A 26,819-nucleotide genomic window follows, 5' to 3' on the forward strand; every position below is an offset into this window, starting at 1 on the left:
GGCTCTGGGTCATGAATGGGGCTGTCCCTGAAGAAATGGGGTCTTGAGTGTGAACGTGCTCCTACACCTCCCAGCGCAACCCACTGTTCTCGGGGGAGGGCCCAAGTGCCCAGGTGGCCCAGCATCGGACCAGCTCATCGCTCACCCCACCGTGGCCCCAGCGGGTGGTCTGCCATGCCTGCTCTGGCGGGCAGTCCCTGCTCTGCCTGCAGCCACAGCCAGCGCCCCTGGGCCAAAGCCAAAAATGTTTTCACAGAGTCGCTTCTGACTCATAGTGACCTGGTAGGGTAGGGCAGGGCAGAACGGCCCCAAGGAGCTTCGGAGGCTGTAGGTCTTTACAGGAGCAGACTGCCACGTCTTTATCACGCAGAGCAGCTGGTGGATTTGAACCGCCGACCTTTCAGCTAGCAGCTGAGCAATTTAACCACTGTGCAGTGCTCAGAAAAGGCTGTGATCATGGGGGCCCGGATGGTCTCTGGTGTGATCTCAAAATATCCCCCCACCCCTCCCAAGCTTACTTTAGACCCGAAACCTTTCTCCTTTGGGAAGCCTTTCGTGAACATGGAATGCCATGCATCCCCGTGTGCTCACATGGTGCCCCATCTGTCTCCCCACCAGAATATGAGCTCCTTGCTGAGGGGGATGTCGCCCAAGCCATCTCAGTGTCCCCAGCACCACTGGGAATGTACTAGGTGTTTCCGGCAGTCCTGGCGGCCCCGCTCACCGAGGTCCACGTCCTCGGCACGTGGCCACTGTGAATAGGGCACGTTCTTGCAGAAGGCCTCCAGACTCTTCTCCTTCACCTGCGTCAGCGTGTCTGTGTCCATGGCCCGCACGCTCAGGGAGTCCATGCCGCAGCCCTGGAAGGACACGTTCAGGTTCTGTGGGAAGAAGGGGGTCAAGGTCAGTGAATGCCCCCGCTACCCACCTGGCCCGCTCCGAATCTGTGCAGGAAGGCGGGGGCCCGAGCAGGGCTGGGGTGGGGACGAGTGGGCCAGGGCTCACCCGGGGCTTGGCCTCTATGTTCTCCCGGAGCAGCCACTCCTCGTTGAGCGTGTAGCGGGCCTTGCCTGTGATGGCGTCGATGGAGCCCTTGTTGATCTGCTGCTTGATGGCGCAGAGCAGCAGGAAGAACGGCTCCCCCACGGTCTCCTGGGGTGGGACACACATGGTCTCCTGTCAAGGGACACACGTGGCCCAGCCCCCGTCCCTTCCTCCCCAGCCCAGATGCCAGCAGCCCCCAAGTACGTGGAGGTGCTAGTCGGCCCCAGGAAGACCTTGGCTGCCTTCTTCGGGCTGACCTCTCCCTCTCCTTGGCTGCCTATTGGCCTGCCTGCCCTCCTTTGGGCTCTTGTGCCAACACTGCCACTCGCTCCCTGCTGGTCTCCCTGGAGCCCAAGCTCATGCCTATTAAACACCTCGTGTGGTGAGGGGTGCCTTTGCGTAGTCGCCTGACAACCATTCTTGAGGTTGGCCGTCAGCCTCCTAGTGTAGACAGCAGCGTGGAGGCTCAGAGAGGCCAAGCAACCTGCCCAGGGTCACTCCTCTGGACTAGAACCAGGGCCGGCTGGGTCCCTAGCCTGTGGCTCTTTCTGTTATGTTGGTGCCCCTCAGCATGGGGTTTGGTGGAACCTACGTGGCCTCACATGACCCAGCTCATAGTCTGGCCGGGGCCCTGAGCACCCGGCTCTAGCTAATCTCCCCGTTTGGTAGGGACGCATGTGGCAGGCAGAGGGCTCTGCTGGCAATCTGCAGCCTTGAGCTGAGTCCATGGTCATGGTCATGGTGATGGCAAGTGACCAGGTGCTCCATTTTGGTTGATATTTAAGTAAAACCAGTGAGCTAGCTGATTTAAAGGAAACATTTAGTATATAATCGTATTGGGCCAATTTGGCAACGAACGAGAGAGGCAGCATGCCAGCCCCTGGTCCTGATCCAACCCTCCCAGTGAGGGGGCAGAGGGAGCCATTAATGTCCCATTATCTGAAGGAAGGCGCAGAGGCTCTAAGCAGGGAAGGCTTGGCCAAGGCCAGTTGATGAGGATGCTAGGAGACGGGCCTAGCCCGTGCCCTGGAGTCCCTGCCTCCGGCTGGTCCTCCTGGACAGCCCAGCATGAGGCTCCCTGGAGCCCAGTGCCCCCTCCCCATCATGCTGTTCCCCAGGCCCAGGCTTTCACTTCCCCCAGGAGGCTGCCCCAGGTGTCTGGACTCTCAGAGCCCCAAGCCTCGGGCAGATAAGGAAACCAAGACCAGGAGAGGGCAGCCGCTCACCCAGCATCACCTGGCTGGTTTGTGTCAAGCATGGGTCTTAGCTTGGGATGGCGGTCACCCTGGCCCTGGGTTCTACCCAGGCCTCTGTTTTCCTCCCAGACAAGCCCCTGGCTGGTGCCACAGCAGGGTAGCTGGATAGTGGGACAGGACCAGGGGCTGAGTAACTTCTGTTCTGCAGAAGGCAGACAGCTCCCAGTGTGTGGATGCACACACAACCCTCAGTGCTTCCAGCCGCTTCAGGTCCTTCATGAACATTCCTGCCCTGGCAGCCTTGCCTGTGCTGTGACTGGCACCTGTCCGGACACCCACCCTTCCCACACCTCCACCCGGCTCATTCCTACGAACGCTTCAGTCTCAGCTCAGGCTGCCTACTCAAGGAACCCCTTGAGCCTGCAGCCCGCCCCCTCCCCAGCAAGAGCCCTGAGACCTGCTCACCCCCAAGCAGGTCACTGTGCTTCTGGAGGGTCAGGGCCTCCCTGGGCTGTTTCACGGTCTGTGTTCCTACACCCCTTAAGGCTAGAGGGTCCCAAGAATCCGAGTGCAGGTTTAATTTAGCAGACACGGTTTGGTGACTGACTACATGGCCTGCAGGGACAAGGGCCTCTTCTCTGCCCCGTCGTAATGGATGGGGGCCCTCTCTGAGCCTCGCTCTCCCTCCATCTGCATGGTGGGTGGGGCGATCTCTCCCAGTGGGATGGAGGGCGAGGACAAGCTAGACCCCGGTGGCTCACCCGCAGGCAGCTGTACATGCAGATGGACATCCAATTGGTGAGCATTTTCTCCACCACGGACTCGGTGCGCCGCAGCATCAGCTTGGGGTTCTTGGCAGCCGAGGCATCGATGAGGTCCACCAGCAGCTCCTTCATGATGCTGGTGTAGTACTCCAGCTTGCCGTGCAGCGCCACCGTCAGCAGGGAGGCCAGGCTGCACCTGCAGGGGCCGTACCACCTCAGCACCACCTTGCTCTCTTGGAGACGGGGACCGCGTGGCAAGGGAATAGGGGTGATGGAGCAGGCAGCGCCTGGCCACCAGGCCATCGCCCTAACTCCCACGGAACCGCCGGGGCCGTGCGCCTACGTTTTGAGGACACAGGTTCAAGAAGAAGAAGATCCGAGGGTCTCAGGAGCCACACCATCCCACCAAGACCCAGGGCTGGGCGCTGGGGTAGGGGAGGGTCCCAGCTGCCACAGAGGACACGGTGCTTTACAAACAACTGCCACAGCTGTTTGTGACCTGGCGGTGGGAGGTGGTCTGCCTGGCAAACCCAGGGACCCGGAATGGCCCCCGCCCCACCCCTGGCGCCTCTCGGCCAGGCCAGACCAGACCTGTCCCGCACGGCGAAGTCCTTCTGCTGCTCGAGCGCGTGGACGAAGACGATGAGGAAGTGCTTGTTGTTGAGCAGCGAGGAGAACAGGCTGATCCCCTCCTCCATGTTGGGCCGGCAGCTCTCGGGGATCTGCAGAGTTGGGGAGTGGGGTCTCCCATGGGGCCCAGGCTCAGCACTGTGATACCCTAAATGCTTCCTTGGGTGTTTCCTGGGATGGGGGGGCTTTCCCCAGGACTGGGAAGACTGATTTCTTTGAGTTGAAATGCGGGGCCCAGGGAGGGGCAAGGCTGCCTGGAGGTGGCACGGAATGGCAGTGTGCAGAACTACCATCTTACCCTCCACGCTCTCCGTAGCAGCTAGGGCAGCATGTTCAGGGTGCCCAATCCTCCCTCATCTCTACGTGGCCTGGAGGTCAGTCCTTGTGACGTGCTTGGATGCCTCCTGGAACGGAGGACTCACCACCTCACCTCTGAGTAGGGCGGGGGTGTGAGGGGACACTCACCTTCCACTCTCCGAGCAGCGGGTGGGTCTCCTGCACCGGGGAGCCGCCCTGGGAGTTGAGGGTCTGGGAAGGCAGCACGTAACGCTCTTCGTAAAGGGAGGAGCACTGTAGAGGCGAGACCCCCAGCACCTCAGTGGCATAGAGACTTACCTCCCTCTGACAGGCAAGAGTCGCTCAATAAACACACAGGGAGACTGGGTAGGATGACCCGTCGGGGTGAGTTGTGCCAGAGGGCTTCTGGGAGGGAGTCCCAGGCAGAGGAACCTCATGAGCCAAGGCGTAGCAATGCAAGATAGCACTGGGCTTAGAAAGAAGTGAACTAGCTCCATGTGGAATGGGGTACACTGAGGCAGAGAGGCCAGCAGTGACCTCACACACAGGGCCACACGTGGGTGGCTGGGATTCATCCCGAGACCAGAAAGAGCCCGCAGGGAGTTTTGTGAAGAGCAACTGGGACAGCCATGGGCTCACTTGGCAGTTATGCTGGAATGGTGTGCGCTGGCTGGACACGGTGTCCGGATAGATCGAGGGACAGCCCAACGGGCAAGCAGAGTGGGAGGGCCCCTGGCCCCCCTGCTCCTGCTTGGAGGAGGGGTGAGGTGGGCCCAGCACCCCAGGACATGTGATCAGACAAGTGGCCACTGTGAATGGGGGAGCAACTGGGCCACCCCCTGGAAAGGCTATGGTGGGTAGCTCATGCAAGCTTTGCACTGCTCAAGAGGGCCCACGCTGCCCATCTGCACAAAGGTGCCCTCTAGGTGGGCCCAGGCCAGAGCAGTGGTAGGGCTGACCTTGGGGAAGAAGGTGCGGGTCACAAAGTGCTTGTACTCCAGAAAGGGGATGCCCTGGCTGCGGTTCAGCTCCTTGGTCAGGTCGGTCATGTCCGTCTGCAGCTCAGCAAAGCCTGGTGGGCAGGTGGGCAGCTGTGAGTGGGCCACGCGCTCATTCTTCAGGTGAGAGGGCCAAGGCCCCTGCTCCCCACCCGCTACCTTTGCGGATCTCCTCGCGGATCTGAGACTCCATCTCCTCCATCTGCAGCAGCGTCTTCTGCCAGTAGCGCTCAGCTCGGCGGCTCTTGGTACAGAAGACAAACAGGGCTACAGGGGGCAAGGAGGCAGGTCAGGCCAGGAAACCCTTTGGACAGCAAGTATTCGACCAGGCCTGGGTGGACATGTCCTGCTCACTGGCCTCGGCTCCCCACTCTCTCCTCAGGGCAAGGAGACCTTGGTACCCTCACCCTTCAACTGACCCCTCCCCTGTGGGCTAAAAAACGCAAGAGCAGAACCAGGGCTGGAAAGGCCTTGTTAAAGAACTAGTACAGTGTAGCACGGGACTTCCTGTTCCTATAATGCACGTGTGTGTGTGTGTGTGTGTGTGTGTATGGAATTAGTGATTTTCCCGGGTGAAGGAGATAGACTGTGCAGGGTATTGGGGTGTGTGTGTGTGTGTGTGTGTGTACAGGATTAGTGATTTTCCCTGGGTGAAGGAGACAGAATATGCAGGGTATTGATGCTCAGGAAAAAAAAAATCAAACTCATTGCCATCAAGTCAATGCGGACTCACAGTGACCCTGATAGAACAGGGTAGAACTGCTCTGTGAGTTTCCAAGACTGTAATTCTTACAGGAGTAGAAAGCCCCGTCTGTCCCCCATGGAGCAGCTGGTGATTTTGAACTGCTGACCTTGCAGTTAGCAGCCCAATGCATCTTCATTGTGCCACCAGGGCTCCTTGGATATTGACGTTAGCTCATCTTTTTCTCCTCATAGCTTCTTCCCTGTTCTTATCCTCAACTTCTTTTAAAACATGGAATATGCTACTTTTTAAAGTACCTCAATGGAACTATAATTCATGCACCACATAATCTATCCACTTACAGTACAACACAATGGTTTTTAGTATCTTCACAGAGCCAGCAACCATCACCACGATCTAACGTTTACCCAAAAAGAAGTGGCAGAGCTGTTAATGGCCACTCCCTCCTTCCCTGGCCCCTAGCAACCACTGCCTATGGGATGGCCGATTCTGGACAGCCATAGCGACAGGACCACCCAATCTGGGTCTTCTTTCCCTCAGCATCATTTCTAGAGGCTTTCATGCTGTGACATTAGTGGGAGGGGTAGTTGAAAAAGATTCTGGACACAGGGAGTGAAGAGAGAACGAAAGTTTCCCAGGAAGGTGTTGAAGCCCCCCTGCCCCACCACCCCACCTGGGCCAGGGCTTCACTCCCTTTCCTGCTGAGCAGCGCTGCACTGGGTGTCCCTGCCACCTTTGGGTTCTCCCCTCCCCTGTGGACAGACGCCCGGGCTGCTGTGAAGTGAGCAGTACCGTGTGGACACTGCGCCAATGTCAGTGTGTGAATGTCTCTTTGTTTCTCCTGGGTACAGACCTGGGAGTGGAAAGGCTGAGTCACATGGCAACTATGTTTCCCATACGCCCGACTGTTTTCCGCTGTGCATGATGGCCCCTATCCCTCCACTGCGTTGAATACAGTATTTTTATCACCAGGTGATAGTCCACCAACATCTTCTCTTTATAGCCCTTCTTAGCTACCTTCATGGCTCCCTTACTGATGAGAGAACAAGGTTCTAAATTCTTCTGCCAGTGGCACTCAGGGCCCACAGCCTGGGGCCAGGGTGCCGCCCCATCCCACAGCAACCGTCTCCCACCTGTTGGTGCTGCAGCCCGGCACACCCTCCTGCGGCCCCGTGTGCAGGGCTGGTTTCCACTGCCAAACCTTGCCTCAGCTATCCCCACCCACTAGCCTGGCCTCAGAGGGTGGTTGGGGCCAGGGAGGAGCTGGGTCTGTCCTCGGGAGTCCTAGGCTTGGGCCCCTTACCGACCACAGACAGCAGCAGCAGGACGCTGCAGATGACAATAGACACGATGATGGCAGTCTCACTCCCCCCCAGCTGCAGGGTGGCGATGGTCTGATTGAAGTTCCCCACCTGGATCTGCAGAGTGGGGCGGAGAGACCGGTGTGGCCCTGGGCAGGTCACCTAGCCTCTGGGAGCCTCAGATGCAGCACCCACAACCCGCCTCCAGGGGACACTGCGAGGGTTCAACTAGGGGGTGCCCTGCAGTCCCTTCGAGCCAGCTCTGGAGCAGAGTCAAGACTCAAGTCAGGGCTGGGATGGTCAGTACAGTCTGGGGGAAGCGTTGGAAGGGGTCGGAGGCAGGGTCGTTCCTGGCACCCAGCCACAGGCACCAAGGATCTGCAGGGCAGTCCCCAGGCTCGGGTCTCAGTGGGTTGTGGGTCAGAGGGCAGAGTTGGCAATGGGCGGGCACAAAGGGAGCTTTCCCTCAGTCAGAGGGCTCCTGGCAAGCTCTCTACCACTGGTGGGCAAGCAGGTGCAGTACAGAAAAAAAATGCCACCCTCTGGGGACCTTCTCCTCCCCCTAGCCCTTGCTTCCCCTCCCTGCAAGTCTCTCTGCCCAGACCTTGGGTGTGGTGCCAAGTGTGGTTGGAACAACTTCTTATGGTTTCTGAAAGTCCAGCCCCATCGGACCCACTCAGGGCCAGTCGCTGGCCTTGAACAGGTCTCTGGGATCGCAAGCCTCGGGTTCCTTCCTATCTGGTGGGTGGGGCTGGGAAGCTCAGCTTTCATCACTTGCTGGCACTACAGAGCAGCAAAGTGCTCTGTGACTGGCCTCCCATAACCTGGGGAACCCCGGCTGGCGCTGGCAAGCCCGCCTCCAGCAGCGTCCACTCACTGTGATGGGCAGCTGGCCCTCCGTGGCACCCAGGGACTCGTTGACAGAGCAGTGGATCACTCTATCCGAGATAATCTGGATGTCGCAGGCCACCTGGCCGATCTTGACCCGGTACTCATGGCTCTCCAGGCCCAGGCCGTCCTGCTCCTTCTGTGGGGACAGAGCCACGAGGGGGCTGGAGGGCACATTCTCCAGCCGCGGCTGGGCCAGCCCCACCCACTGCCATCCGCCACACTGACGTGGATGACCAGGGTCAGAGGCTCCCCAGGGTGGTGTTTGATCCATTTCTCCCTCTTGGCAGTAGAGAACTGTGGGTCAGGCAGGTAGTCCAGGTGGAACCTGCCGCCGCGCTGGGCCTCCTCAGGGTCCAGCAGCTCCTCGGCCATGGCCGCCTCGTCTGCGTATACGCGCCCATTGATGAAGAAGTCCACCTGGGCGGACGCGTTCCTCAGGGCCCCCGGGGACGGGCAGGTGATGAGGGTGGAGTTGAGAACCTTGCAGAGCTAGGAGGGAGGGGCAGAGCCGAGGTGCGCGTGGTGAGGCGAGGGGGTAGTGGACAGAGGGGCGTGGGTAGGTTTAACGGGACAGAGAGCAGTGGGTAGAAAGACCACAGAGACCAGGAGAAGTAGGGGGGTGGGGAAGGGGTGGCGTGGGAGAGCGACGTGGGGTGGGGGGAGACAGTGGGTCAGAGAGAGAGGCCCAGTGAGAGCTGTCCAGCCCCGCCTGTTGCCCTCGCCCGGGGTGCTCACCGTGGGCTCGCGGCCGATGTGAGACACTACCATGGACACATTCTGAACCATGTAGAACCGCTCGCCGGCCACCGTGATGGTCCTCCCGCCGCTGTGCGGGGGAACAGGCCCATCAGTCTGGCCGCCCCCCACCCCCACCCCAAGGGCGGGAAGGTCCGCGGGGGCGGGGTGGTGGCGGGCAGGTGAGGCGGATCTCACCTGACTAGGCTGCGGCGGGGACTGATGGTGGTGATGACGGGGTTCTGCATGTAGCGGAAGGTGAGGTTGCTGCGCACGCAGCCGCGGCGCTCGAAACGCACACACACGGGCACGAGGACGGGCAGGGCCCCGCCGGGCGCAGTGCAGGAGATGCTGGCGGCTGTGCGCCTAGGGGAGCAGGGGCGTCAGCAGGTCTCGCCTCCCAACTGCTCACCCTGGTGCCCTCTGTCTCAGCCACAGAAAGTAGAGACCGGCCAGCCGTGCCCGTGTGCCCACACTACCTGCACGTCCTCTCCACCAGACCCCTTCCCCGCTCCCTCCTGCCCGACATCTCAAGTCTCTCCTCCCGCAAGCCCTCCCTGGGGTCCCCAAAGTCCTGGACCCTTCTCTAGTCCCCGTGACTAGGGCTTCCCTCCCCCAGGGGCACGGAGACACCCGTATCCCACCAGCCAGAGCACCTCAGGATGTGGGGGCCACCACACAGTGCCTCGGGCTGAGAAGCACCAGGACTGCCAGGGTCCAGGGCCATGTTCTGCCCAAGCTCCAAAACAAGGCTCCAGAGCTCAGTCCCGGCTCCAGCCCATGGCAGCCCAGGGGGCTGAGTAATACTTGGTGCAGACATGACACCCTGCCCCAGGGATCTCCGGCCAGAAGAGCAGCAGGCCCGGGGCTTACACGAGGTCAGTGCAGAGCTCTGTCTCGTTGACCAGGACCTGGAGCTCGGAGCCCACGTCCAGGTGGCTCCCGTGGATGGTGATCCTGGTGCCCCCTGCCTTGGGGCCCATGGCAGGCTCCAGGGAGAGGACCAGGGGCAGCTGCAGGGCAGGCAAGCAGGCAGTCAGGCTCCAGCCAGCTGCCAGGGGTGTGCCTGGCAGGGGGGAGCAGATGGGGTGTGGCAGCCCTTACCACATAGGAGAAGCGTTCATGTGACCGGCCCTCCTTGGAGACGTTCACTGTCACCCCGTCTGAGAAGGGTCCTGGGGCGGCCCCCGTGGCACACACAATCCTGAGGGAGGAAGCATCAGTCAGACCCTGGGGAGAGACCGCTTAGCTTTCTCCCTGGGGCAGCCCCCACCCCCACTCTGGTCCAAGTCTGGGTGTGCTCTCACGTGGGCCTCCCACCACCCACTCCCAGGGAGGACTGGGACCCATCAAAGGCACAGCCGGGTGTCAAAACACTGAAACACGTCCCTATCTGTTGGTAACTATTTCTCCCCTAGCATCTCCTCCCACCCACCCCCTGGCTTCCCCCACCTGTTCTGGGTCTACCAGACGAGGCAGTTGGCAGAGATGGTATCTTAGAGAACTTTTGAGTTCTCTGATCACGAGAACATCTGCTGGGCTGCGGGACAGACGGCCTGGCTGCTACAGACCCACATCGTCACAGTCGCCAGCAGCTTCAAATGCCCTTTCCTAGTGGTGGGATTATCCTCAGAGCAAGGCTGAGGTGGCAGTGAGACCCACAGAGGGAAAGTTGGAGAGCGCTCTGCAGGAGTGGGCACAGGAGCAGGGTGTTGATGAGCATGGAGGCTCCAAGCAAGAAGGTGAGTGAGAGGGAGGAGAAAGGGCCTGAGAAATTCGTCAGGAGTAGGCAGGTGCCAAGGAGGGCAGTGGGGTCAAGGGGACAGAGCTACGGGAAGGCCCCCCAGGAGAGCCCGGAGCACTGCCTTCTACTCACTCCTCTGACACCGTGTATCTGTCGGCCAGCGGCTCACAGGCCACACCACCAATCCACACGCCGTGGGCCACATCCCTGAGCCGCCGGCCCAGGTTCCTGCCACGGATGGTCAGCAGGGTCCCGCCATCCAGGGGGCCACTCAGGGGCTCAATCTGCCAGAGAGAATGCGTTATGGCTGGGCCCACTTGGCTGGGCAAAGTGGTCAGCTTAAAAGGAGGCTGTGGAGGCTGAGGGAGAACCCCGCCAGCTCCCAGGTTGGTGGGGGTGCAAGTGAGGATACTGCACCCACGTGGGTCTGCACATGTGAGGGGGCAGGGTACAGGGCATAGGACTGTCAAAGCCAGCAAGGATGACGCTAAGTCAGCTCCCAGTGGCCATATCTGACCCTGTCACCCCACACCCAGCCAGGCACCTGGTCCCAGCTAAGCCAATCAGGCTCTTCCCTGAAATTTTCCTTTGCCTTAATTAAAACTAAAGGCTGGTAGTTATTAGTGGCCTTAATTAATAGAGCCCTGGAGGAGTAGTGGTTATGTGTTTGATTGTGATCTGTGAGGCTGGCAGTTTTAAACCACCAGCCACTCCGAGGGAGAAAGATGGGACTTTGTACTCCCATTAACAGTTATATTCTGGGAAACTCAAAGGGGCAGTTCTACCCTGTCCTACGATCGCTATGAGTCGGCATCGAGTTGATGGTTGTGAGAATGGCCTTAATGATCACTGTGGCCACAAGGCTCCCTGGCCTCTTACAAAAACCAGCAGCACTCAGCTTGGCTTCCCCTCTACCTGCATGCCTACACCCCTGCCTTTTTCTCCACAGCACTTTGCACCCGTTAAAAAATAACCTTGCCAGTGAGTGATTCCAAATGAGTGACCCTAGGGGCCAGAGTAGAACTACCCCATAGGGTTTCCAAGGCTGTAACCCGTACAGAAGCACCCGCCTCGTCTGTCTCCCATAGAGCAGCTGGTAGGTCACACTGCCCACATTTTGGTTAGCAGCTAAGCACCTAACCAGTCACCAGAATAATTTACTTCCTCGCCCGTTTACACTGACTGCCGGTCTCCCCTCAAACACTAAAATCAGAGTGGGCCTCTTGGTTTTGTTCATGGTGGTGTCTCGCACCCACTGTGAACCCAGCACCCAGGAGGTGCCCAGGAGGTGATAGTGCAGGTCTCTGTAGGGAGTGTACACACACAGGTGTCTGCAAGCCTGGGAGGAGGCAGGTGCACCGTGCAGGCCTGTGGGTGCCCGAGATCCACCCCTTCCTGAGGGCAGGCTTACCGTGTGGATCTCAGGGGCAGGGCAGGAACCGGACAGAGGTTGTAGGGGCCCCTGTAGGCGGCAGCCATCACCCCACACACAGAGGTGGCCCAAGTCTTCTCGGCCCAAGCACTGGGAACAGTCAGGGCTGCCCATGGCACAGTTATAGACCTCGACTGGGGGAAACACACGGGGGAGGTCAGTCCCACTTCTGAAGTCCCCCCACCCTCCCCAGTCTCCACAAAGGCTGTACCCTCTCACTGTGTGTCCCCCTCACTTCCCCAGAAGCAGACCTGGTTCTGAGGATCAGGACCCTGTGAGCAACATGCCCCTCCTGAAGGTCGGTCGTCTTAGCACCTTCTCTGAGCTCCCTGAGGGCTCAGGATAAGTGCAGGCCAGCCTCAGCAATCCCACCACCCTCACTATGATTCTACCAGATGGGAGGTCTCCACGTACCCACCCCACCCCCAATTTACAAATCAGAGACTGAGGTTCATAGAGGAACAGTGACTTGCCAGAGGCCACACAGCCAGCAAATGGCAGAGCGAGGTGTGGAGGGAGGAGGGCCACCTGATCCCCAGGGAGCTCAGGAGTGCTGTGGAACCAGGCTGTAGTGCAGGCCCTGTGGGGGCCAGGCCTGGCCTTTTTCTCTGTGGCCTCTGGCTCTCCAAGGCATTTGTGGTGAGGAGCCAGCCAAGTAGGTACCTCTGGCTTTCAGGGGTCCCCAAGCTTACTAGGGGCATCTAAAACAGGCACCTTGCAGAGTGGTGAAAACACCCACTGAGGCACTGAGAACCGCCACCGTGATCGGGGCAGTGCTACGTCCCAGGCACTATGCTCAAGGCTTTGTGTGCACTGTCTATAAAATTCATGTCAGAGAGGGATGATAAGGCTCAGAGAGGGGAAATGTTTTGCCCAAAGTTGCACAGCCACCCCCATGGACCCATTCTGAGCACATGCTCTTCTGAGCTATTTCTCTAAGCACTGGGTGAGCGGGTAGATGCAGGATGGTAGTGTGGGATACGAGGGGGTGCATTCTGTTCTAGCCGAAGGCAGGGTAAGCACCTACCTAGATGTGAGCCCCACCCACTGCGGCGGAGTCCCCCATGGCCCCACTGGTGGTGAGGGGTTGTGTGGGGGTGGATTAGGGCCCTCACCTGTCATGGGGTCCAAGCTGTCCAGGAATCGGGCTGGCTGTCCCTTGAGCTGAAGGTTGAGTGGGAAAACCTGGCTCTTCTGGGTCGTGTGCAGCTGCAAAAGAGTGGGGAAGATCATGAGGGGCATGGGTGGTCCTGGGTCTTCCCCAGCACCAAGGTGGTCATGGAGAAAGGCGAGGGGGCACCAGGAAGCTGACCGTAGAGAAAGGTGAGGTAGGGAGGAAGGTGTCCAGCATGTGGATTTGGGCAGACCACCCCCTGCCCTCCACTGCCAGCGCCCCACTCACCACCACCTGGTTGCAGCGTACGGTTGACTCATTCACCCAGACAGCCTCAAAGATCTCCTCCGGCCCAAAGCTACACTCGAGGGCCGTGCCCTGTGTGAAATGGGGAGTGAGAGCCGAGGCGGGCAAAGCCAGTGCCCATCAGGACATTGTGGGTGGGGCTGCCCCACAGACCTTTGCTTTGGCCGTGCCCCACCCTGCTTCCTGGTCTCTGTGCTCAGTGTTTGTGGGAGGCCAGGAGTATATGAACCCCCAGAACAATGGCCTGGTATTCTCTGTGTTAGTAAGAGCTGCCCAAACCCTGACAGCCAAGCCAGAGGCCTCCTCCACTCAGCTCATGAAGCACCTGCTCCATAGCACGTACGCCAGTGAGCCTCCAGCTTAACGTCCCCCACGGACATGTGCCCATCAGTCCAAAGCAACTCTAACACTGAAGACTTCCCAGCCCAACATCCATTCCCAGCCCTTTACACAGCCAGAGAAATTCAACATCGCCTCAAGACCAGCTCAAATGCCCCACGTTCCAAAGCCTTCTCAACCCCTTCCTTTCATTAGGGGGCTGTCCTCATTTCTTTCATTCATTCATTCATTCATTCATTCATTCAGCAATGCATAGCTTGCCTCTGAGCTGGATGAAGAATCTTCATTATGCTCCTAAAGCTTGTTTAAGCACCAACTTTGTCCTTTCATCTCCCCACCCACTAGGAGCCCTGGTGGTGGAGTGGTTAGGCTGTGATCTGCATGGTTGGGAGTTTGAAACCACCAGCAGCTCTGAGGGAGAAAGAATGGCTTTTCTACTCCCGTAAACGGCTACAGCCTCAGAAACCCCACCGGGCACTACTATGAGTCAGCATTGACTTGACGGCAGTGAACTTGTGTTTTGGGGTTTGTTTTTTTCCCCATCCACTGGAGGATGGCGGGGCTGGGGCTGGGGCTGGGCCGTGCCCCTAAGGCAGCAAAAGGCCCCAGGAGAAGCTCAGGTTCTATGTCACCCACTCTAAGGCTCAAATCTCATCTCTGCTATGTTCCCCACAACCTTGTTGAGGCCTCTCAGACACTGGAAATCTAGGAGCCCTGGCGGGGTAGTGGTTACAAGCTGGGTTTCAATTGCATGGTCAGCAGTTCAAAACCACCAGCAGCTCCTCAGGAGAAAGACTGGGCTTTCTACTCATGTCACCAGTGACAGTCTTGGAAACCCCCAGGGGGCACTGTGAGTCAGCTTCCCTGCCAGCCAGGTTGTGGGGAAATCAGGGAGTGAGTCTGGTTAGTGAGTTGTACTCGTAATACTGCCATCGAGTGGATTCCAACTCATAGCAACCCTGGAAGACAGGGTAGAACTACCCACTGGGGTTTCTAAGACTGTAACCTTGGTGGGAGCAGACGGCCTCATCTTTCTCCCAAGGAATGGCTGGTGGGGGTGAACCTCTGACCTATGGGTTAGCACAAGCATTTTCACTGAGGCTACTGGGGCTTCTGGGTTGCACACAGTAGGTACTTAGTTCATGATGGTTGTTATTAGCATGCAACTAGTACTCAATATATGTTTGCTGCATACATGAACAGGATCCAATCCCCCAGTCTCATCTTCCCCTTAGTCCTGCTCAGGCCTCCCAGAAGCAGCATCAGTAAATATCTATCTGCTGAATGAGAATGCTCAGACTTTTGTGTGGATGGGGCCAAGCCCCCGTCAGTCGCGTGGCAGGATTTCCTGTTTATTTCTCTGTCACTGGCGAATGTGACCCCCTGAAAGGAAAGCAGGTCTGTCTCTAACACACCCCCTATCTCCTCATCCCACCTTCCCCTGAGGGGGAGCACGGGGGAGGTCCCAGACCCAAAGCTAACACAGGAAACTGGCTGGTGACAGGCTGGGCCCTGCTACGCCCACCTGGACCACCTCTGCTTAGTGTGTCCAGCCCCACCTGGGGCCTCGTGGTGTGGGCTCAGAAAACAGGCTCTAAAGCAGGAGGCTCAGACTGCCTGTCCACAGCCCTCCTCCCTGGTCTTCCCGACCTGTTCTCAAAGCAGACCCAAAGGCAGAAGCACAGGGGCTACTGTCCAGATATGCAGTGGAGGCATCTGAGGTCCAGTGGGAGCAGGGACTGGCCCTGCAGCTACGGTTAGAATGGGTCGGGCAGACTCAGATGCAGGTCTCTGGCCTCCACACCCAGGTTCCTGGATCCCAGGGGAATGGAAGTGCCCTTCCCACTTGCCAGGGAAGCTCCCTGATATTATGGGGGGGAGAGTGCTGAGTGCTGGGAGCAGGAGCTCCCGCCTAGCCCCTAGGTCCCTGACACATCCCAGATGCACACACACACACACACACACACACACACCCGCCCACGGGGCTCCCACGTGCAACAGCTCCTCTGTGGAAGTGAAGTGACAGATGGCAAGTCCCCAGGAGCTGGGGAGGGGTGGCTGGCACGCTTCCAGGACTCGTCAACACTTCCCGCCCAGGATGCTCCTCCAGGAGGGACCGGGAAGGGGTGGTGTGTCCCCCCACCCCCACCTCCCCCACCCCACCCCCTGCCTCTCTGGGTGGGGACTGGTTTCAGGGAAGAGCACTGGGTTGGGAGTCCAGGACAAAGGTGGGTGTCCGGCCCCATGCTATGTGATCAGAACTATCCGATCCCCCTTCCTGGGCCTCACTTTCCCCATCTGCACAGTGGGGAGCAGGGGAGCAGCCACACACCGGGGTCAGGGCCAACATTCAGTCTGCCAGAACAGCCTGCCCACCTGGAGGAACCCCCCTTTAGAAGGGGGGCATCTCTGGGTCCTGACCAAAGAGTTTCACTGCTTGAACTCTGACCCTTTGGGCTCACAGTTTTCCTCCCAGAACCCCAGGAGCCCTCCTGCACGCTGCTCCCCTGGCGGTCTCAGCCAGAACGTGGGCACTCAGCTGAGGAAACCCAGCCCTGACTAACGCAGTGGAGGGGCACAGCCCCGAGCTGCATCCTGGACCCGGGGGCCATAGGGGACCTACCCTGTTCCGCCCCAGCCTGGCCTGACCCACACTTACTTGGAAGAAGGAGGCATTGGCCAGAGGTACCAAGAAATCCTGGGAGGCCCCTGTGGACACGGGGGCTTGGGGAGAAGGCAGGGTCTGAGGGCAGTCCAAGGGGCTCTGCAGGAAGAAGGGAGAGGAGGGGCTGAAGCCATCATTTCAGAGGATGGACGGGCAGCAGGAGACCGGACCCCCGGGAATTCACACCCACCAGCCCATGTAGTGAGAAAGCACTGGAACAAATTCCAAACAGCAGCCACGCGAAAGGCCCCGCGCCCAGTGGATCCCATATGCTCCCGGCTGATCCACATAGTGACCCTGTGACCCCACTTGACAGATGAGGAGACTGAGGTGCAGAAAGCCAAGCCACAATGATCCCAACGATGGACCGGGTAGCACCTCCATTGCCACTCCGCAGCGCCTCCCAGAAGGAAGAGAGAGGCCAGACTATGAGGTCCCTGCCCACCTCCGGCCTCTCCTGTCCCGACTGGATGCAGCCCCACACCCGCCAAGCCGCCCCCACCCTGGCTCTGGTTTCTAGACTGATCCACATAGTGTGGGTCCAAAAATGAAGCCCCGGGTCTCTGTGTGGTCCATGGGGACAGGACCAAGAGGGCGGGGGTACCAGGAGCATAGAAAGGGGGCCTTAGTCACACCAGAACTCTTGGTGGACACACTTCCTGCTGCCTCGGCCCAAGGTTGGGGGCAGGATCACTGAGGCCCAAGGGGGGTTGGGGTGGGAGGGAGTTACTCTTCTTCTTCTTCTTTTTTTTTTAAGAAACTAGTTCAGAGAAGTGAGACCAACTACCCAAGTTCATAGCCAGATAGGACAGGATTGGGCTTTGAAGCCCCATCTGCCCAGCTCCCTAGCCAGAACATGTTAGGAACATGAAAAACATGTGAATGCCTGGCTTCACCTCTAGATTCCAAGACCTGCTTGGTGAACTAACTGCTATCTGTGGGGAGAGGGACCGGGCCAGACAAAGGGGCCCCACTGCCTAGGATCCATCAGGTTCTGGTGGGTAGGAACCTGGTGCCCAGAGCAACACTTCCTGCTTCTCACACTCCAAGTCTGACCTGCTGGCAGCCCAGGCAGGTGGCACTGGGATCCCAGAGCAACTAAACCCATGACAAGGACCAAGAAAGCTCAAGCCCAGGGACCTCCGACTCCACTTTCCTCCTGCCCAAGCCAGGCTGGGGAAGGACGCGGGATGGAAACAGACCTGGAAATGCCAGTGAGCTATTGGCCCTCGGCACTGACTCGGCCGGGGACAAGGCCTTTGGTGAGACTCTGCCTGGGGTCTTCTCCCTTCCAGGGAAGGCAGAAGTGGGTCTGATTCCCCTCAGGGACCTCAGCATAACACCAGAGGTCAAAGGGATGTGCCCGGCAGGGCTCCTCGCTGTCTACGCTGCATGAATTCGCTAACTCTTCTTCCCAACAACCTCATGAGGCAGGAGAGGAGAGTGCGATGCGGTGCCGAGCAGCAGATGTGACTGCTTGAGGCAGAGAGGGCAGTAGAAGAGGGCCAATCACAGGCACACTGGCCAGAAAGGCGATGTGGTCAAGCCCAGAGTGGCCTGGTAGGTAGGAACTGTGCTCAGGGCCATGCGTGAGCAGGCACCAGCTGTGGTGTCCCCCTCTGGGCTTCGGGAGGTAGTCTTCCCAGGAGAATGGGGCTTTTTGAGGCAAAGCTGTGCACGACAACTGGCCCAGGTCCCCTGTGCCCTGGGCTTGCCCTCTTGCACCCTCTTGTTTACAAACCCTGTGGACTTTCAGGGATTGGAACCCACATGTTTTTGATCAGGCTTCGATACTACTGAGCTGGCTCTGCGGCTGGCTGGGAGCCCAGCATCTCCCAGTGCTCCCCCACCCCCGGGTAGGGGTCAACAGGAGGGATGAGAGGAGTTCCCAGAAGTTCTCCCGAGGTCCCTGGGCCGCACAGAGGCTTGTGCCCATTCTACAGAGTGGAGCTGAGGTTGGGTGTGCTGCTGGGTCAGAGCTACAGGGCTAGACGACTAGCTGCTGCCAGCCCCCTGCCCCACTGCAGGCCTCCGAAGTCTGCTTTATGGAGACTGATCCTCCCCTTGTCCAAGGGACAGACAGGGGCCCGGGCCCGCCCTGGCCTCCAGGATTGAACTGACCCATGTTGAGGCAGAAAGGCTACTATGGGATATTCGGGAACCAACAAGAAATCAAAGGCAGCGGAGGGCCTGCCCGAGTGTGGTGTTTCCCTGAGGGTTGGGCAAACCCTGGACTACGGGGGTAAACTACTCGGTGGGGGCCCTGGATCCAGCAGTGCCTGATGGTGATGCCACTCCCAGAGGAGTCACTTGCTGGAGTCAATCAAGTCTGTGGGGCCAAAGTCATTGTGAGCTAGCATTTCCTGGTTGCAACTGGAGAAGCTGGCACCCTACCACCATCACCACTACCACCCTCCCAGCCCAAGCTGCCAAGTCTTGGGAAAGGGCCCAAAGGCTTTTCCCTTTGGCCTGCATGGCCCAGAGGCTTAGGAAGCCCTGGCTGTGTTGGAGCAGCCGGAGGCTTTGGGACCAGCACTGGGTCACAGCGCGGTGGCCCTGAGAGGTGATGTGGGCCAGCAGTCACTGGTCCATACAGGTCTCCATCCATCCCTTTTTGGAGACCTCTTGACGGGAAACAGAGGCAGAACTCACGTGTCTGCCACAGTGAGGAGTGGTGGCTGGCCTGCAGAGCATCAGCCGGCCAGGACCCCGAATCTCCACCAAGAGGCCACCCCATCTGCCCTCCCCTGGGAACTTCTCAACCTAGCCCCGGGCACCCAACCCTGGAGGGCAGACCGTCCTCCCAGTACCTCCCAAGGGGTGGGGGTGGGGGGGGCTGTCCTTCACCTAGGCCCGCCAGGAAGAAGGGAAACTGCCCAGCAGGGTACTCAGCCCCCAGTACCTCCCTCCCCTGCACCGAGCACCTCTTTACACACCCAAGGAAACTGTTGCCCACCACCTTCCTGCCCCACCAGAGAGGCATGGCGCCAGGGTGGATAACTGGCATTTCATTAAATGCCAAATTAAGCACGGTTCAGAGCCTCTTGCAGGCCGGTGAGGGGCTGCATCTTCTCTGGCTGGATTACAGTAATCATCTAAGACAGGTCCTCTTCCACCCCATATCCAGCTCCTGACCAGGCCTGGGGGCAGGTGGGATGGGCCCCACAGGAGGCAGCCCCAAGGCCTCCCAGGCATCTGTCAGGAGCCAGTAGAGAAGGCCCCTCCCTACAAGACCCTCAATCCATCCAGATAGGGTGACTGACACCTCCTGCATGCCCAGTGTAATTCCAGATCCCCACCACAGCCCTTTCAGGGAGGCTCCATTTTTCCAGATGGGGAGATAAGGGCCCAGAGAGGCTCAGTAACTTGTCCAGGGTCGCAGAACCACCACTAAAAGCTAAGGCACCTGGGGAGGAGGATCCTTCCCAGGGTCTAGTAGAGACTCAGTGCTCAGTGAGCACCCCTGCCTCACCGGGGCACGCTGAGTGGGCATGCTCCATGCTGACGTTCCGAGTGGCCAGTGTGCACATAGCCAGGGCTGGGGCTAGAGGAAATGAGCTGGCCTGTAGGTACCTTCACTGGGCCTCTCTCCTGTGGACCAAACCCCCACCTGGGAGTGATGCAGTGCCCGGGCTACACTCATCAAGGCACACAGGAGGTGCTGGGACCAGAGGATTCCAGGCTCAGGCCATGGGACTCCTCCTTCATGTGCCAACCACCCCCTGGCCCATACGTTGTGATGGACAGGGCTGAAAGGGTGCCCAGGAGGTTCGGTGCCCTGTGCCATAGGGGGTCCTGGTACTCTGGACCCTGGGTTGCTTTCCTGAGGTACCCACCCAGAGTAGGGCTCGGCGACCTCCTGCTGACAGCCTGGGTAGCTGGGATATGTCAGCTACCGCCATTGTGCCATCTGGGAACTGTGGGGTAGGAGGTAGGGAATGTCCCTTTCCTAGCGAGAGAAGGGGGCTCAGTGCCTAAGACAGCTTCTCACAACCCTGATACAGGGTGCAGGGTCTGGCAGTTGGGGCCAAGGGTATACACTCTAATAGCAGGGTCCTCGAGCCCCTACCTAGCTGGGCATGATCATCCAGCTGAAGTCCTGTCTGGGCAGCCCTGGCACCAGGCTGGGTGGCCTTCGAGGCTCTTTGGGCAAAGCTGAGAGGCCACATGGAAAGTGAGCCCATCCCTGACCACCTGGTTTCCCTGATCAAATCCAGCTATCCTGGGGCATCGGAGGGGCGGCCCCTTCCCCCCCACCCCGCAGCACAGTGCCAGCCTGCAGGGTCCAGGGTCCGACACAACAGGAGAACCTGGAGCACGTGGAAGCAAGGAGGATGGATCGTGGCCCGTCCACCCCAGCCAGTCTGGGCCCCGTGCCCACTGGGAGACTGCGCAGGGGCTTTTCAGCTGTTCGTGGCACGGGAGAGAACGTGGGCTCTGGAGCCAGAGGGACTTCCGGGCTGACTGGCTTTATACAAATCACCTCCCTAGGCCTCAGGGGCACCATCCTGGCCACCATCCCTATTGCTGCCACCACACATCCCCCACCCCCCACCCCTAAAGAAACCCAAACCTGTTGCCATCGAGCCAATTCTGCCTCATGGCAACCCCACGTGTTACAGAGCAGAACTGCTCCTTAGGGGATTGCTCAGCTGTAATCTTTATGGAAGTAGATCACCAGGCCTTTCTTCCATGAGCCACTGCCTGTTAGATTAGGAGTTGAGTGAAAACCATTTGTGCCACTGTGGTGGTGACCTAATCTAGTGTCGGTTTGGGACGTGAGAGGATTCAGAGTGAAGGGGAGGAGTCTAGTCAGTCAATCGGGTCATAGCCAATGAGGCCTCTGTGTGGGCATGACCTTCTCCTGAGAATTCTGGGAATTCCTGGATTTCCTTCTTGGAGGCGGGACAGACTCTCTGCTCACTTCCTGCAAGACATCCCTGAGGAGAAGTCACATGGACCTACCCTGATGCAGCCTCTGAAGCCAGAGAAGCCTGTCAGTGCTGAGATGCCTACACCACCACGGGATCCACAAGACTTCCCACCCACTGGCCTGTGATCGTCCTGCATTCAGCATCATTGCATGTGTTCATGAGTCTGAAAAGGACTTTCTAGATTGGTATCGGACACAAGGGCTAATATCGGATTTATGGGCTTGGACTGAACTGGGTTGGGATGCTTTCTTAATGTACAATTATCCTTTATATAAAAAATTTCTATGGATTTGTTTCTCTAGTCTACTCAGACTAACACAGCCACCCTAGCCCCTTAGGGTTATTGAGATATGGGAGTATGGTTTGGAAGTCTTGGCACAGATGTGTGGAAGAAAACGAGGACTCGCTTCAGGTGGGAGCAGAGCATGGCCCAAGCTTCTTGGAGGTGAGCCCTGGAGCTAACCGTGTGCAAAGGATGACCCCAAATGTCCTGGCGAAGAACCAGCGTTCCAGGGTAGTGAAAGTAAGGAAGGCTCACCATGCCCTGCCCGCAATGGTGTCCAGTGTAGCAGCGGGCAACATCCCACAGAGCAGTGGACGGACGGACGGGGCAGTGTGTCCAACACACAAAGGCACTCAACATGACATGGAAACACACGGGGAATGGCAGAGCGGAGGCAGAAGGCATCCGGGGTCTGGCTTACCATGAGATTCGGCGAGCCCTCACACTGAGACTGGTTGGAAGCACAGACATGCTGCTGGGCGCACCAGAAACAGGGCCACTGTGTTGACAGACAGCTGGTACAGCTGGAAGACAAGGGGGCCTCAGCCACCAGGCTTCCCCACCCTCACCCCCCACACAGGCCCAGACCCTAGCTCCAGGGAAGAAGGGTATTTCCCTCATCAGAGACGTCCAGGAGGGATTGGGATTTGGTGGTGTACTGAGCTCAGTATTGCAGGAAGTATGCAAAGAGGACTTAGACTAGTGGGGCCTTTAGATGTCTCTGGATGGCACAAAGGGTTAAGTGCTCAAGACTAGCCTAAAGGCTGGGGGTTGGAACCTACCCTGGGGCGTCTGGCAAGATAGGCCTGGTGATCTGCTCCCCAAACTTCCCAGCCTTGAAAACCCTACAGAGCATTCTACTCTGGGCACTTGAGTGCCAGGGATGGCCTTCAGGCCAGGGATGGCCTTCAGCAGCAAGGCTACTTCTCACTGGGCCCACATGCCTTCCGGGCTCCCAAGGGCCAGGAGCAGGGCTACAGGAGTTGGTTGCAGAACTAATGAACTGGTGAAGGGCCGAGGGTGCCATCTGTCCTGAAGATCCTATGATTTTCCTTCCCAGGGCCCATCCCCGTCCCACCACCAGGAGGGAGGCAGCCCCGCCACTCACGCAGTGTGGGGGTACACGTGTCCAATGCGGCTGCAGTCGTAGATGGTAAAATTGGTCCTGACGATGTTCCGCCCATTGACCCTCACAGACATCTCGACCTTGATGTGGTCTGCCACGGATCGAGGCGGGCCAAGGAGAGAAGGTCAAGAAGGCTTCCCTTCCTCCCCCCATATTAGTGGGTGGGTTATGGGGGTCCTGGGGGTGCATGCCGGAGATGCCACCATCACGTCTGTGAGCATGGGCTGCTAGACTGGGGCAGGGTGCTTACCGTGGTTTGGTGGGAAGGCGGGGAATTGGTCCTTTGGGAGGAGGTTGCAGTAGGCGATTTGGTGGCTAAAGGCCGGGCCTGGCACCCGGGCCTTCGTTCGGATGTTGTTCCCATAGTCACAGGCCATCTCCATGCCACTGAGGTCTGGCAGGCTGCCTGAGAGCTGCAGGATCATGCCCTGTGGGCGAGAGGGCCTCAGCGGGAGGGCAGGCTGGCTGCCGCCCTCACAAAGCCCTTCCTGCCATGGTAGGTGCTCCCTGGGCGCTCCCCAAGTGCTGCTGGGGTGCTCCCTAGGTATTCATGGTGCTCCCTGGATATTCCTGGGTACTCCCTGGATATTCCTGGTGCTCCTGGGGTATTCATGGTACTCCCTGGGTATTCCCTGGATATTCTTGGTGCTCCCTAGATATTCCTGGGTGCTCCCTGGATATTCCTGGTGCTCCTGGGGTATTCATGGTACTCCCTGGGTATTCCTGGGTGCTCCCTGGATATTCATGGTACTCCCTGGGTATTCCTGGGTGCTCCCTGGGTATTGCTGGGTGCTCCCTGGGTATTCCTGGTACTCCCTGGGTATTCCTGGGTGCTCCCTGGGTGCTGGGGGTTCCCTGGATGAATCCTTGAGTGTTCACAGGATAGTCTCTGGGTGCCCCCTTGGAGTCTTTTCCCTGGGTACTCCCTGGAGGTGGCCCAGGCTCTAAGTCAGTAGACTGCATTCTATATGTGACTCTCTAGGCCTCAGTTTCCCCACTTGCTGATGGCTAAGAAGGCTGTGCATGTTCTAGCCCCTGTGACTCTGAGCACTAACGTTTTCTCCAAGCCCATGGACCCCAGTCCGCCCAGGGCCTTTGCACCAGCAGCCCCCACTGTTCAGAACCCCTGCCCAGACACTCCCCTGGGCCTTCACACTTTCTTTCAATCCTCACTTCTGCCGAGAGACCCCTACCATCCGTCCCTCACCCCTCTGCCCCACTTCCTTTTTTCCCATGGTACTTATCACCACTGAGACTTTATTTTGCTTAATCCCTCTCCCTGACATGCCGGCTCCTCATGGGACAGGACTTGGTTATCCCTACAGTCTTGAACGTGTGCTTAGCACACAGTAGGTGCTCGATGATGAGCAAACCAATGAGTCAGTGGACGCAGCAGCATATACCAACATGACGGGGGTGGCCACAAAAGAGCTTCGTGTGTGGCCTGTGCAGAATCAGAACTGTCACCCCCTAGCTGACAAACTCCTCCCCACTGCCTGCAGGTCCGCCAGCACCCCACTTCCCAGGAGCTTCAGCTGCTCACGGTTGGGGAGCAGGGGTCGGTAGAGATAAGCTGTCACTCACTTCCAAACTAAAGATTCCTTGAAACTGAAATCTCGCAGCCTGGCATTTAGTGGCCTCTGTGTGCACCCACCCTTCCCCCTGGGGTCAGAAAGAGGCGCCCACTCTCCTCTCCTCCTCCGCCCTCCTCCAGAGACTGCATCTGCCCACCGCCTCCACACCCCAACTGGAACACTCTGGGCTGTTGTAGCCTTAGGCACGTCAAGGCACCTTTCCGCGGCTCAGTTTCCTTATCGGGAAAATGGTGATGTTAAGAGCACTAACCCCACGAGGCTGTGGTGAAGTCTAACAGTTGAATGCTATGCACGTGGCTATATGACTGGCACTTGGTAAAGAATCACTAAAACCCTTACTATTCTATCCTTGGACTCTTGGTGACGCAGTGGTTATGAGTTGGGCTGCTAACTTCAAGGTTAGCAGTTCAAAACCACCAGCTGCTCTGCAGGAGGAGGGGAGGGCTTTCTACTCCTACAAAGTGTTACAGTCTCGGAAACTCACAGGGGCAGTTCTACCCTATGAGTTGGCATTGACTCAATGGCAGTGGGTTTGTTTGAATCATATTGTTATCACGGGGCTTCTTTTGTGGGCAGGGGGCTTGGTGCCCCCTCTCTGCACTGGGACCTGCTGCCTTTGGTGGAAACTCTGGCCAGTGGGTGTTGGGGAAGGGAGGCTGCAGCCGGCTCCAGGAACTCACCGGGTACTCCCGGCCCACGTCGATCTCCGAGGGCAGGACAGTCATGGCGGGGCAGCGGCCGGTGCCCTCGCTTGCACTGGCCCAGAAGTGTGGCTGGCTGGAGTTGGCGCAGTCCTGCTGCACAGTGCACCTGGGGAGCCTCTCAGGTCAGGGTCAGGGGCCTCTTCCCGCCCGCAGCCCACCTGCCCTTCTGCCCACCCTGCGGGAGGGACCTCACCGAGTCTCCAGGGTGCACCAGCCACAGTAGGCATCAGCCGCACCCACACAATCCTCGCAGGTGGAGTGCACGTCGCACGCGGCCACCTTCACCCTTGCCATCTAGAAGCAGAGGCAGGGCAAGCTCAGTTTCCCGGCGTGGGGACACCAAGTCGCTCGCAGCAACATTATGGGTGGGGGCAGGAAAGCCTCTCTCACACCGTCCCCAGGACGTGAGGGGAGTCAGACTTAGCAGGCAAAGGGGGCTCGTGACAGAGGGGCAGTGTGAACAAAGACAAGGAAGGCTAGAGAGCAGAGCCTGTCCAGGGACACCGCTAGGCCATGGCCTTACCTGGTGGGAGGTCATCAGATAGAGGTAGCCAGGGTCTGCGGGGTCAAACTGCATGATGGGGTGCACAGGCTCTCCGTAGGCCACCGTCACCACCCGCCGGCTCACCACCTGCATGCTCTCGTTCAGGTTGACCTGGGCGGGGGCGGGGGTCAAGGCCGTCAGGGGACCAGAACACCAGAGGATGCTGGGAGCAGGGGCATGTGACCCCGCCTCACTGTTGGCTCAGGCCTTCCAGCCCTCAGGGACAGGGGACAGTGGTGCCAGGCTCCGTGCTTCTGCCTCAGCTGTGCTCCCACCAGGGATCCCCCCACCCCCTGCTCCTTTCCCAGCACGCCCACCCTGTAAGTAGGGAGCAGCATTCTGGGCAGGCGGAGGGTGGGGGGCTGCTGGGCAACATGGCTAAGAGTGGGGCCTTGGGCTCCAATTCCGCCTGGACAGGGACAACCTGGGTGATGTGTGCAAGTCACTGCTCTCGGAGTCTCTTTCCTGAGCTAATGGAGCTGACCAGCAAGCCTTGGGGAAGGTTAAATGGGAAGACACAAGCCCGGCAAGGAGGGGACCGGTAGCTTCCCTCAGACCGTACGTCTCCCTCCTACCATTTCACAGATGAGGAAACTGAGGCCCATAGAGGCCAAGGGACTTGGCAAAGGGGCATCAGGGTCAGGATTTGAGCCCTTGCTGCGCTAGACTCCTTGTCTAAACCTCCCTTCCTGTCCCCCTCTGCAGACGAGCTCCCCCCACCCCCTTGCCACCCCCCAGAAAAGCTTCTCAATGCCCTCTGCCACTACGGGGGTCCGGAAGCTCCACCTGAGCCTGAGGCACTGCCCCTCAGGAGACCTTTCTGGAACTGCCCCTCTTCCCCAGCCCCACCTTCCCCCAGTCCCATTGAGCCCCAGACTGAGCTCCAGCCTTGGCTGGGGCCAGGGAACTGCCAGAAGGCGTGGACACTGAAGGGTGTGTAGGAGCTGGGGGCGTGACAGGTGGCTCAGAGCTCAGGCTGGCAGAGGGAGCCCAGCAGCTTCTCCAGGGGCAGCTCCACAAACCTGGAGGCTCTCAGGATCCCACTTTGCACAGACAGACAGCCGTCCCTGTGTCCTCTGACCCTCACCCTGGGCCAAGGCTCAATGGGGAGACGTGGCCACATGGCAGGGAACCAAATCCAGGAAGACTAACACCCTGCCAGTCACTGTCTCCACCATCCCAGCACCCTGGATGGGGTTCGAGACAGGTAGACCCACCCTGCTCTCCTCCCTGGCATTGCCTCCACAGGGTCTGGGTTGTGGAGGGTGGCTGGGGCTCTGGCCCCACCCCTCCCGCCTGTCTCTGTCTCCTGCCAGGCAGCAGGAGAATTGGATTAGTAGATCTGAGTCAATTAGGCTAGGGGCTGGTGCCCTGTGGAGCCATGCCCCGCAGATGGCTCCCCGCAGAAGGGTAGTGGAGGTGCCTGCATGGGGCGCCTAGGACTTCACCCGGACCCCACAGGCCCCGGTCTGCT

The 26,819-nt window shown here is 58.9% G+C and overlaps 1 protein-coding gene across 1 annotated transcript in view; it reads right to left on the reverse strand.

Moving 5' to 3' along the window:
* Positions 1-26,819, reverse strand: part of PLXND1 (plexin D1) — a 56,473-nt gene that overhangs the window by 6,910 nt on the left and 22,744 nt on the right. The window contains exons 2-26 of the mRNA XM_045290131.1: positions 25,325-25,456; positions 24,995-25,095; positions 24,778-24,907; positions 22,753-22,930; positions 22,485-22,593; positions 21,798-21,900; positions 16,154-16,258; positions 13,138-13,227; positions 12,851-12,944; positions 11,715-11,869; positions 10,436-10,587; positions 9,664-9,763; positions 9,433-9,572; positions 8,758-8,925; positions 8,560-8,650; positions 8,050-8,313; positions 7,811-7,960; positions 6,936-7,050; positions 5,089-5,196; positions 4,891-5,003; positions 4,100-4,204; positions 3,596-3,726; positions 3,002-3,200; positions 1,006-1,152; positions 725-881 (exon numbers count right to left, since the gene is read on the reverse strand). Coding sequence (XP_045146066.1) covers positions 725-881; positions 1,006-1,152; positions 3,002-3,200; positions 3,596-3,726; positions 4,100-4,204; positions 4,891-5,003; positions 5,089-5,196; positions 6,936-7,050; positions 7,811-7,960; positions 8,050-8,313; positions 8,560-8,650; positions 8,758-8,925; positions 9,433-9,572; positions 9,664-9,763; positions 10,436-10,587; positions 11,715-11,869; positions 12,851-12,944; positions 13,138-13,227; positions 16,154-16,258; positions 21,798-21,900; positions 22,485-22,593; positions 22,753-22,930; positions 24,778-24,907; positions 24,995-25,095; positions 25,325-25,456 — 3,337 coding nt within the window. The remainder of the gene's footprint in view (positions 1-724; positions 882-1,005; positions 1,153-3,001; positions 3,201-3,595; positions 3,727-4,099; positions 4,205-4,890; positions 5,004-5,088; positions 5,197-6,935; positions 7,051-7,810; positions 7,961-8,049; positions 8,314-8,559; positions 8,651-8,757; positions 8,926-9,432; positions 9,573-9,663; positions 9,764-10,435; positions 10,588-11,714; positions 11,870-12,850; positions 12,945-13,137; positions 13,228-16,153; positions 16,259-21,797; positions 21,901-22,484; positions 22,594-22,752; positions 22,931-24,777; positions 24,908-24,994; positions 25,096-25,324; positions 25,457-26,819) is intronic.

This window comes from Echinops telfairi, unplaced genomic scaffold (assembly GCF_000313985.2).
Source record: "Echinops telfairi isolate 266 unplaced genomic scaffold, ASM31398v2 ScPeMD7_31;HRSCAF=116, whole genome shotgun sequence".
Taxonomy (NCBI): Eukaryota; Metazoa; Chordata; class Mammalia; order Afrosoricida; family Tenrecidae; genus Echinops; species Echinops telfairi.